The sequence below is a fragment of the Nyctereutes procyonoides genome, unplaced genomic scaffold (assembly GCF_905146905.1).
Source record: "Nyctereutes procyonoides isolate TBG_1078 unplaced genomic scaffold, NYPRO_anot_genome, whole genome shotgun sequence".
In the NCBI taxonomy this organism is placed as follows: Eukaryota; Metazoa; Chordata; class Mammalia; order Carnivora; family Canidae; genus Nyctereutes; species Nyctereutes procyonoides.
Window position 1 is genome coordinate 19,198,050 of NW_026575128.1, and position 12,105 is coordinate 19,210,154.

Below are 12,105 nucleotides of genomic sequence, written 5' to 3' on the forward strand. Positions count from 1 at the left end.
AGTGATCTAGAAGGACCACGTATTATTGAACCCACCGCCCCCTCCCCCACACCAGGCCTAACTGATCCCGGACAGGTCACTTCAGAGCAGGTGGCAGTAGGTCTCACCAGCTTTTATGCTTTTATGCAGATGCTTCCAGGGTCCTTCTGCCGCCTTCACTGCACCACAGGGGCCCTGCCAGGAAAACCCCGGTGGAGTCCTTCTTCCACTTGGCAGATGTCCTGCCGACAAAGTCACAGGCCACCTTGTCATCCAACCTAGTGTAGCTCTAGATCCGTTCAACACTGCAGATCAAAAAGTCACCCTTCGAATTGTGTCAAGAGTCTACAAAACCGATCTTTAAAACCCATTCAACAGAACTCCACGGGTAGTCCAGCTTAGGGTGGTTTAGGTAAACGTGTGCGTGTCTCTTGGGAGAGTCGCGGATGCACTGGACGCGAACCCTGGGATTCCCATGTTTTACGCTGCTGCTCGGGGCGGTTTCCTGGCAAAGCCCCAGCAGCGAGCTCGGCGGGTTCAAAAGAGGAGGCCAAGGGCCCCCAGGGCCCCAGGCCCATTTTCACCTGTGAGGCTCGGGCTGCACTCAGTCTCAGGCCCCGTCCTCAGCCCTGGAGCCAAAGGCAAACCAAGTCACTTGCCCCGGGTACAGAAAACAGGCAACGTGCTGGACTCGCACTGGCCACAAGCTGGCCACGGACAGGCCTGAGGTGAGGGGCCAAGGCATGCCTGCACCTGCTTGGGCCCAGGCCGTGACCCAGGTCCTGGGATCGAGGCCCGCATGGGCTCCCTGCGTGGAGCCTGCTTCCCCCTCTGCCTGGGTCTCTGCCTCTCTCTCTCTCTCTCTCATGAATACATAAATAAAATCTTTAAAAACACAATGACCTTGGGTGGTTTGTATCGTTTTCTTACAGAATATGGTACACTGGCCGCTGACACGGAGCGGCTTGCCTCTGTGTCCTGCGTGCTGCTTGTGCTGTTCTGAAAAAATGATTCAGCCTTCCTGGGCTCAAAGTGTCAAACAACAAGACATCCTGCCCCCTCCTTTCTCATTTCCGAGGTCTCACAGGTAAATGCTGAGAGGGGTTGAGGCGAGAGGGCCGCCGGGAGGGTCAGCGTGGGGGGACTGTCCCAGCAGACCAGGGACAGGGCCGCGGAGGGGCGGACAAAGGCCCCAGGAATCCGGAGGCCCCTTAACAGCCAGCCTCTGAGGGGAGAGGGGGCAGGAGAAAATCCCAGCCCCGAAGGAAGCCTGTGCCTATTGTCTCCCACACGCTACCTCGCCTGTGCATAAGCGGACAACATACAAAGGCCTTTTAAGGGCCCCCATCAATGTTAGTCTTAAAAATATTTGTTATGGATTGGACTTCTTTTTTTTATAGCACAAAAACTTGAGAGACAAAAACTACGGTTGAATCGGGGGCTATAGGGCCTGCGTATATTAAGACCATACAACGAGGCATTATCTAAAAAGCACAACCGTGGTTCGAGAGAAGCCGAAGCACAGTTAAGAACTCTTCAGATCTGTTGTCAGAACTGCCCGTCATACCCACACACATACCTACACGTATATGCACGTGTGTGTGTGCGTCTGTGTGTATCTATTTACGTTTCTGACCTTTGCAGCCTATTTCCAGAACTGTGACTTAGCCACTGGAAGTGGGAGTCCCTTAAGGTGTGCTTGCTATTTGCCTGAGTTTGAACTCCCCCCACCCACAACTTTTCAGATTAGAGTTGTGACCCCAAAATTCATCATTTAAATATTGTACTAGAAAGGAATTTGATCTCAACTCCTTTCTAGGTGGAAGGAGAATAAAGAGGTCTCTAGCACGGCCTTCTCTTTTCCTTTCTCGACTCTGCAACTTAGCAATGGCCTAATAATACTGACCATTCAGTATTTGGATGCTGGAAAAATACTGATCAAGACTTTGTGAAAAAGATAATGGAAAACAGAGACCATCAATAAAGGCATGCAGATAGGAAGTGATTTTCAGCCGCAAGAGGTTTTGGTATCAACTAGGGTTCTTTTTTAAGCCTAAGCAGCATCTGCCCTTGTGGATTTGGACCATCCTTTTGATTTGATACAGAAGAGGGTTTGTTCCACCTTTAAAAGCACATCCTCCCCCGCCGCTCCACCCCGCCCCTCAGACTCCTGAACAAGTGGCTGCTAAAACAAGACTGGGTTGTTTTCTTACTGAAAATCCAAGCTTTATCCAGTCCTTCCTTTTTCAATGTCTGAGTTTAGCTAACCTAGCTACATGATATATGACCCTCATGTCTCACAGAGCAGTAAGAAGCAGAAGAGTTGGTTTCTCTGCTCAGCAGTATTTTCGGTATGAATACAAAAAAGCTAAGACTCCTAGTCCTTCGAAATATTTACAAATTCTATTTTAGATTATGAGATTCTAGAGTACATTTCTAGAATACAGTAAAAGTGTCAGAAAAGGTGGTTCAAGTAGAGTGTGCAAAGCTCTCAGAGAAGGGTAATCTCTAGGGTGGGTAAGAGCACAAATGTTCTCTCGAACAAGTTGAACGGTTCTCTCCCCCTCGCCACCCCGCTGTGTTTTTTTTTTTTTTTTGAAACAAACCGCCTAATGCACTCATATTCAGAAATCACAGAAGTCTCATTAGCCCCTTCAAACAGATGACATAAGCAAGGCTTTTCCTCCATTACATCAGCCCTACCATTTATTCAGGATATGCTCATCCTGCCATCAGTTGGGTTATGTGTTAAGTATTTGGAATTAGATATCATTACTACAAATCTCCTTTTAGAAAAGGAATTAGATTTTCGTAGTTATACAACTCCGAACACTGAGCTTTTGAAAACTTCTACTCGAAAGAAAATGTATGTCTAAGGAAAAAAAAAAAATCTCAAAGTAAAAGTGCAGTAATATCACAGAGTTTAATTTCAACCACCTGGCAAAACAACGAAAGTGTCAGACCTTCTGGAAATGCCCTAGGAATAATGAATGTTTAACGTTTTCCCCTCCACCGCCCTTCTACTTTTTTTTTTTCTTTTCTTCTTTTCCAAGATTAGAGTTTACTAGGGAATAAGTTCTTGAAAATAGAGTTTCTTTCTTTTCTTTTTTTTTTCTTTTTTTTTTTTCCTGGAAAATGGCCTACATTCAGAAATGTCTTAAAACAAGCATTTAAAAAAAAGAACTAATAAATAATCATAAATCAAAATACATTAAAATAAAAATTACAGTACATCATTGCTCCTAGAAGGTCCACCGTACTGGAAGATCCTCGAAAAGGTCCATAAATAGCGAGCCCTCGGGGCGGCAGGTGTCCTGCGCTGCGATGGGGGTCGCGGGGGGCGAGGAGGAGGCAGGGAGGCGTCCAGCTTCCGGGGCGAGCTCCCGGGGCGCGCGGGGCGGGGAGACGACTCTCAGGTGCAAGTGACGGTGCAAAGGTGCTCGCCCCACGTGTGGTCCTCGCACCTGGGAAGAGGTGAGCGAAGGGAGTCGGGGCTCGAGCCCGGGCCGCAGCAGGTGGCGCCCGCCCGCCCCCCGCGCGTGGGCGCCGCCGCGGGGTCAGCGGGATCAGGGGTGTCAGCGGCCTCCCTCCGCCCCCCGGGCCGGCGCACCTGCGCGCCGCCGAGACCCTTACCTGGGCGGCCCCTTCAGGCGGAGTTGGAGGTGCTGCGGAGCAGCCGGTGGCCGTGCGGGTGTGGGTGCGGGTGCGGGTGCGCGAGTGGGTGCGGGTGCGGGTGCAGCTGCTGCGGCTGCTGCGGCGGCGGCTTGGGCTGCGCCTGGGGGGGCTGCGGGGGCTGCGGGGGCTGCGGGGGCGGCGGCTGCTGCTGCACCAGGTGCTGCTGCTTCTGCCGCGTGGACTTGACGGCCAGGATGGCCTGGCGGTTCTTGTACTGCACCATCTGCAGCGTGATCTCGGCGTTCCAGCCCTGGTCCTGCGGGCACCGAAAGTCGATCTCCTTGCCCTCGGCCATCACCACGGTGAAGTACATGTACTTGCCCTTGCGCTCCACGCAGTCCACGGTCTTCATGTTGGAGAAGTGCAGCTCCTTGAGCTTGCCCGGCGGCTCGAGGCTGGCGGCGGCGGGCGCTCCCGGCTGGGACGGCTCGGCCGGGCCGGGCCCCGGCTGCTGGGGCGGCGGCGGCGGCGGCGGCGGCTGCTGCAGCTGCTTGGGCGGGATCAGCAGCAGCCCCTCCTCGGTGAGGATGCAGCACTTTTTCTTCCAGAGCTGCAGCAGGCCGTCGCTGCGCTTCTCCAGCACCCCCTCCTTCAGCGCCTTGCAGCCGCTGCTCTCCAGCATCCTCCCGGCATAGGCGGGGCCGCCGCCCGGCTCGGCCTCTCCGCTCCCCGCCGCCCGGGCCGGGGGCAGCAGCAGCAGCCGCGCGCCGTCCTCGCCCCAGCGGCTCCCGCGGCTCCCGCGGCTCCCGCGGCCGCCCGGCCGGAGCGCGCACAGGAGACCGAGGCGCAGCAGGCGCAGCGGGCGCAGCGGGCGCAGCGGGCGCAGCGGGCGCAGCGGGCGCAGCGGAGCAGCGGCCCGGGCTCCGCGCGCAGGGGCAGCCGCGTCCTGGGGCGCAAGGTCCCGCCGCCGCGAGCCTCCGCACCTCCGCCGTCCGCCCGCGAGCGCTCACCGAAGGGCACTGGCCGGGCCCCCTCGCGGCGCTTTTCAATGAGCCAGACCCCCACCCCCGAGTGACACCCAGCGGAAAAGGCGGCTCCCGGCGCCCGCCGCGCGGGGGAAAGCCCAGCTCCGAGACGCGCTCCGCCGCCGCCGCCGCGCGCCTCATTAGCCCGGGCCCCGTCGGGCCCGCCCCGGCCCCGCCCCCTCATTAGCCGGGCCCGCCCCGGCCCCGCCCCCTCATTAGCCGGGCCCCACCGAGGCCGCCTCCAGCCCCGCCCCCGGCCCCTCATTAGCTGGGCTCCGTCGAGGCCGCTTCCGGCCCCGCCCCCGAGGGCCCCGCCCCGCGCTTCTCATTAGCGGGGACCCGAGGCCGGCCCCGGCCCCCCTTGGCCCCGCCCCCGCGCCTCATTAGCCGGGAGCCCCGCCCCCCGCGGCCCCGCCCCGCCCCCGCCCCCCGTGCTCCCAGCCCTGCGCAGGCCGCCCGGACCCCAGTCCCGGGAACTCCTCGCCTCCGCCCCGCTGCCCGACGACGAGTGCCCCGCCCGGGGGGCGCCGAGGCCGTCCTGCCGTCCCGCCCGGCCCCGCCCGGCCCCGGCCCCGGGCATCCGCGATCTCCCGCAGGCTCCCGGGGAGCAGCGCCCCGGCCCGGGCACTACCAGCCTCCCCTGGGCGGGCGGGCCCCCTCGGGCCTCGGGACGCCCCGTGACCTCAGGCCACCTGGGGGAGCCGGGGACGCTGTGCTCGCCCCGAGCCCCTTCCTGCTCCTGGATTTTGCGTCTCTGCCCTGGCGAATGATGAGACCTCCGGGGGGGGGCATCACGGCAGCGCAGCCCCCCTGGCCCCCCTGGCCCACCCGGCCGAGGAGGACGGAGGCCTCCGCCCCACCCGCTGGCTCCCGAGGCCGAACAAGCAAAGAAACGAGGAGGAGCTCGGGGAACGAGACCCCCATCCTCCGCGTGCAGCTGAAGATTCCGCCCTTACTCCGAGGTAACTGAAAACCCAGATCTTGCAACGGGGGGGGGGGGTGGGGGGTGGGGCTGACTCTTAACAGGGGGAACAAGGCCCCGCAAACGGGGCAAGTCCAGGAGCCCTGAGCCCCGCGGACTTGCACTGGTCAGGCCCTCTGAGCCCCCGGTTGCCCCGCCTGACCGTCTTGCAGGGGAAGAGGCAATCACTGAGGTCCTACAAAGATTTCTACCAAGACCAAGCTTTAAAGGACGCGCAGTTCCGCGCACCAGTGACCGGCCTGCACCTCCGCCACCTCGCCCCCGCCCCCCGCCTTCCTGGGACGCGTGGGCATCCCCGAGGATCTCTACCAGGACCGGCTGTTCTTCGCTTTAACAGGAAGCCGGTCGTCAGCTCACCTGGAGAAGGGGGCGTGCGACTCGGTCTCGGAGGGCAGGTGTAGTTGAGAAAGGCATTTCATGTGGAAAAGGGATACAAATCTGGGTGAAAAAACGAAATGTTAAATCTTAAGTGCAAGCCATTTCCTTGAGAAAATATGTTCTCTAACCTGCAGGCAGGATGCAGCAGATGCATCCTCAATTACTTTGAAACGCCTGAAAAGCAGCAGGATTTTCAAAAGCACGTGTTTTATCCTGCTTTGCCACTCAATATCCAGCCTGCAGAGTGCATGGATTATTGGAAATCTTAGGAGTGTCGGAAATCTCTCAGTGACAACCTGGCTCTTCTTTCAACAGTCACAACCAATTCACAAAAAATAGCCACGTTTCGCCGGTTTTTTTTTTTAAAGACAATAAATTCACACACACAAAAATGTATAGGGAATAAGTGTTCCCCGACATACCACAACTTTGGCTGTAGATATAACGAAACCCTACAAAATGACAAGTTACTAGTTTCTAAAGCAAACTAATGAAATCACTGCTTTGGGAAACCAATCTGAAAAGGCGGATTCCAACCGCGTATTCCAGCTGTCCACATCACGTGGCCCATGAGCAGCCTCTGAGAGTGGATTATCTATCTGCCCCTCTTGGAGAGTTTTCTTGACCTCAAGGACATAGCTCCCAATTTTCCTTCGACCTCCCGGATCAGTCTCGCTATCCTCTACAGGTTCCTCTTCCCCCTCATCTTGTATTCATGGAGTGCTTCACTAGAGGGAAGAATCTAAGGGGATTTTAGACTGAGGAATTATAGGATTCTTACAGCTTCTATTAAAAAATTTGAAAAATATTGCTCTGGATAGGAAGGAGTCCAACATAGGTTTATATGTGATTTCTTAAATTCCTGCATGGAACTGGTTCGATAAAGATCTGCAGTTAAAACCATGTTTTGTTTTGTTTTTTAACATCTTGGGGTTTTGCTTTTAAACTTTAGCAGCCTTGTTTTATGTTACAGGCCAGTAATTGTAAAAAAAAAAAAAAGTCTTTTTATTCTTCTCTACAGTACCACTTGGATACCTAATAAAGAATTCAAGTATTATGTGCTCCCTCCCCACCCTGATCTGCTCTATCTGCAGCTCCTCTCACAGTTGATGGCCAATCCCACCTGTGCAGTTGCTCAGGCCAAAAAGCTTGTTCCAGTATTGCCCTTAAAACAAGTTAAGAGGCCCTATCCAGAGCCCTGAGCTTTAGAGGAGTTGAAATGACTTGCCTATCTGGAGTTCATACTCATTCTAGACCAACTCTAGGTACTCAGGATTCCAAATACCCTGCCTAGATGGCCCCCACTATTGCCAAGAAACGCATTCCATCAGTGTGTGCACTAGTGTAGGAGGGGGTGGGCAGATTTTGAACGTGCAGGCTAGGATACCCATATAAATGAGCCATATCATTCAGACGGGGACAAGGAGAGAAGGGATGAGGATCAGCTCTCCCTCTCAAGAAACATCCTTGCACTAGACTAAGATAAATCTGGTTTGTCAGGCGCTTACAAAGATACCTTTGTCAAGATAGATGCACTGATCATACTTTCATTTTTACAGAGCTTTTAAATATTTAACCATTTGTGTCTCCGCTGCATTCTTGCCCCAGGACTGCAAATATTTAGAAGCATACCTGCCCTGTAGTATATCCTTTATGTATTTCTCTTCATACCCAACCCACAAATTGAGTCAGGAAATTTCAGTAGAAGCCTCCGAACTATGTGTTCTATCAGGGTCATCCCACATTCTCCAAGTTGGCTTGAATGTCATCTCAATGAGGCCTATCCTAATCACTAAAACTGCAACCACCCCATTCCCCTTAATTTTCCCCACAGTATGTATTATCTCCTAGCATCTACTGAATAGTTTATTGTGCCTATAGGTTCAGTTCCTCCTCAAAAAGGCAAGAACCATTGTTTTGATAGGTCCCAATCACCCTGTGTAATTCTTGGCACACAGTAGGAGCTCAATATATGTAGAAATTTAAACTAAATCAAAAGCCTATCAGTCATGAAAAGAAAATCCGTGTCTTCAAAGGCTGACGCATTTTTCATAATGCATCCTTTCAAAAACTTTCAAGCTGTAAGAGACCATGAAAAAACTCTCCAAACTTGCCATACCAATATGCATTTGGTATAATATTTTAAAAGGAATAAATACTACATATGCTAGGCCTTTCTCTAGATCTTAAATGCTATATCCTATATAGATGCTATCTAAAATAAGTCCTACAAACTTTTCCGAGCAACATGCAATTTAATATTATGAGAGGTATTTATACAAACGATCATCCTATTAGTTTCTAGTTAAGAGTAAACAAAAGGATGGAGAAACAATAGTTGAACAGAGTTGACAGCAGTTTCTCCTACCTGGCAAATAGCCAAATACTAGTTTAAAAAGTCCTCTAATCAATACCAAAGACATTTAATAGAACTTGGTAATTATTAATAACTGTTAACTTTCATTTACGACTTGAATACATGACAAAAAACTATCAGCTTCCTAATTTGCAATACACTGTAGACTCTCAGAGCAATGATTATTAAAGACTGAACCTCTCAGCAAGGTTCAATTATTTTTCAAAAAATAGCTAAAATCCCAGTGACCTATGAAAATGGTTGTTTACTCTGAGCAGCACATAAAGGCCCACATTCAGCCTGCAATTTAGACATTTTAGCCATTCATTTTAAAATACTGTTCGGTAGAAAAACCTTTTGAAGACTAATCTCCAAAATGCCTAGTTGAAATGGTTAAATATTAACTCTCAGATACAGATCTATCCACACTTCTTAGGTTCCTCCACCTACCTACCCGCCTTTCTCACCTCACTAGTTGATGAAGTGATGCCTCCTAGTGTCCAACGTGTAGAACACAGCGCAGAACAAGTCAGAATAGCAGAGGCTGTTTGTTGCTCTCTATTCACAGCTTTAAAAACTCTTACAATCCCTTTGTGGTTCAGCCATTGCCAAGCAGCTATCACTGCCCTTTCTGCCAATAGCCTAATTCAGGTTTTTCTCTCATTTCATCTTGTAACAGGCTAACCACCTGAATCTCCACCATTCCATACATTACATTGCTGCCAGTTCTATTCTTAGGAGGATATAAAACTTCCCTTTCATTGTATAGGAACGTTACAACTCCTCAGAAGTCCTACTTGCCTTTACAATTTTTTTTTAAAGATTTATTTATTTATGAGAGAGAGAGAGAGAGAGAGAGAGAGAGAGGCAGAGACACAGGAGGAGGTTGAAGCAGGCTCCATGCCGGGAGTCCGACGCAGGACTTGATCCACTTGATCCCGAGACTCCAGGATCACGCCCTGGGGTGAAGGTGGGCAACAAACCGCAGAGCCACCCAGGGATCCCCTTCCTTTACAATTTACTCACCTTCCACTCAACCCTATATTAGCTTCAGCCACTTCTCTGTGCACCTTTCTTCACCAATCTTTTCCAACTGTTATCAAAAGTTTTGTTTTCTAAAAGCCCAATTCAAACCTCACAGCTTAGATTTCTTTTGGCGTAGTGGACTCCCCTCCCTAACCATATCCCACTACTTCTCATCTGATCAGTAGTTAACATCTTAGTGTTTTTATCATTGTACCTAGCCACATAGTGGATCATGCTAACGCTTGAGGATGGTGCTGGCAGACAGAAGAGAAGACAGAGAAGACAGAAGAGAAGGCAGGCTGAAGACACTTTTTTGAAGATGTCCAACAAGTTAACGGAGTTCAGGAGCCTGGTAATGCATTAAGTAATATTAGCTTTGAAATGACAAATGAGAGTGAGTGGATGAAACGGAGCTGGGGTCTAGGTCTCTTCTTTTTGTCGTAAATTCAGAATCAAGGAGATCTATTTGAGCCGAGTAAGGCAGCCCAATGAAGGAAGGTTAGGAGGGTATGAGAATCTTGCTGGGGTGTTGTAAACAGCCCCACAAAGTACCGATACAATTTGCAGTGACAGTAGAGAAGCATCAGGTAGTCCAGTGACCGTGACAACACTGGTGGACGGTTTTGAATTGGAGCATTGCCCTGGCCGAACAGCATCCAAACCTCTGCCTTCACTACGAGCCCATGAGCCCTAGCATCCTTTCCTAAATCCATTTCCACTCAAACCAGGTAAATGCTCCTGTTGTTCACAACTCAAACGTCTGCTAGCCACTTGGCAAGTCTCTCCACTTAAGGGGCTGGATTCCAAGGAGGACTCCCTCTTCGCAGTCTTCTATTTCAGCACAGCACATAGTATGAGAAGACACAGACGCTTTAATCCGATCATTATTGAAAGGCTTTTTGTTAGGCTTCAGAGGAAAGCAGCCGTGTCAAAAACGCTTCCCAAAACTCCAGGGATGAAGGAAAACAGATGGGATGATAACCTTGCTTGGGCGCGGTGAACGGCACGGTTGCTTCGGAAGAGGAATGCAGGCTGTGGGCCAAGGACGGGAGGGCAGAGGTGGCGGCAGAGAACAGCACTGATGGGGTGACGGGTGCAAGAGAAGAGTGAAGGGAACAAAATGAAAGAGCTGTGTGGCAGCCTTGCCCCAAAAAGGTGCAGATACTTTTAGCAAAGACCGAATCCAGGAAACCTCTTCACGGCAAGCTCTGACCTGCCAGCAACCCCCCAGAACACCGAGTCTCACGGCAACGGGACACAACTCCCCTTCAGCTCCTTAGCTGCAACTACCGGGGTTAAGTAAATCAGCGGAGTAACAAGGACCGTCCCTTCACAGGTCAGACCTAGACGTTTGGCGAGTCGTTCCTCGGGAGACCCCATTTACACGGTCACCTCAGCCAGTCTCGGCCTGACCTGTGTACCCATTTCCAAGGACAGCAGCATGCACAGTGACGCAAAAAGCCTCCAATGAAGGACAGGACTCTGGCCAAAACTCCTTCTTTGGGCTGTATTCCCAAACCTGACTGGGGCCTGTCCACCTATTTCTGAGATACAGTTACTGCTTTGTATGTTCCAGGATACCCTTGGTCAAACCACCTTTTTCTAAACCTGAAGGTCTTCAATACATGGGACCAGCGTGTGGTCATCTTAACCTTCCTCCTCCCTCCAGCTCCTTCAGCTCTAGATGTCCAGGTCTCCCTCTGGTGCCGTAACCAGGAATCACAGGCTCTTCTTTGAAGAGGACTCGATGCTGAGTCTTTTGCCTCCTTCAGTCCAGTCCCACTGCTGCCTCAAAGCTGGCCGAGATGGGTAAGAGCACAGCAGCCATTCCCACCAATTAAGCAAGGGGGTGGGGGTGAGGATAGAAGCTGTATGCCAAGGACAGCAAAGCAGAAGCCTCTTCGAAAACTATGAAGCTCCCAAACCAGCCCCTGAGCCTACGTTTACTTACATTTAGAAGAAAACCCCTTTTAACCCACGTTGCATTTGGTTCGTTGTTCAGCCAACGTGTATGAAAACCACAAGGGGCAGCATAGGCTGTTTAGAATTAACCCAGATTAACTATGTACTCTAATATATTTGATATTCTGAAATCCCCAGCTTAATCAAAGTGCCTACTTAACCACTAGTGTGCACAGAATTAGCTGCAAGGCAGCCCGTGAAGACTTCTCAGGGTGGGTAGGAACACAGACAGAGGCCAAACATGTGAACGGCCTACTGGCTCCAACAAGAGACCAATGGTGAGCACGTGTTAAAGTTCTTAAAATTCTACCTTTACATACAAAGAGGGAATAATTACCATCCTCAAGTATAAAGATTAAATAAAGATTATCTCTATTATCTTAAATGGGTACATATTTGGATCCCTCAAAAATGATTAGGATCTAGAATGCTGACCCAATACAGCAATGTTTTCCTCTGAACTCCTCTAAATCTAGGGGATCCCTGGGTGGCGCAGTGGTTTAGCGCCTGCCTGTGGCCCATGGCACGATCCTGGAGTCCCGGGATCGAGTCCCACATCGGGCTCCCTGCATGGAGCCTGCTTCTCCCTCTGCCTGTGTCTCTGCCTATCATGAATAAGTAAGCTCTTTAAAAAAATAAAAATAAATCTATACTTGTTGGTCACCTTATACTTACCATTTAAGGTTTCTTTACTAATCAATCGACATTTTTATGATTATGAATGACCTAATTATGTGTACACTTAAGAATCTCAATTGTCCACAATAGTCAAACGATAAAGA

General features: G+C 51.2%; 1 protein-coding gene across 1 annotated transcript; it reads right to left on the reverse strand.

Annotated features, from left to right (window-relative positions):
* Window positions 1-2,883: 2,883 nt before the first annotated feature.
* PHLDA1 (pleckstrin homology like domain family A member 1) lies at window positions 2,884-4,760 on the reverse strand. The gene is given in 4 exon segments (XM_055341961.1): window positions 2,884-3,443; window positions 3,613-4,469; window positions 4,514-4,652; window positions 4,655-4,760. Coding segments are annotated over 3 exon segments (1,089 nt in total). The 3' UTR covers window positions 2,884-3,443; window positions 3,613-3,625.
* Window positions 4,761-12,105: the final 7,345 nt, after the last annotated feature.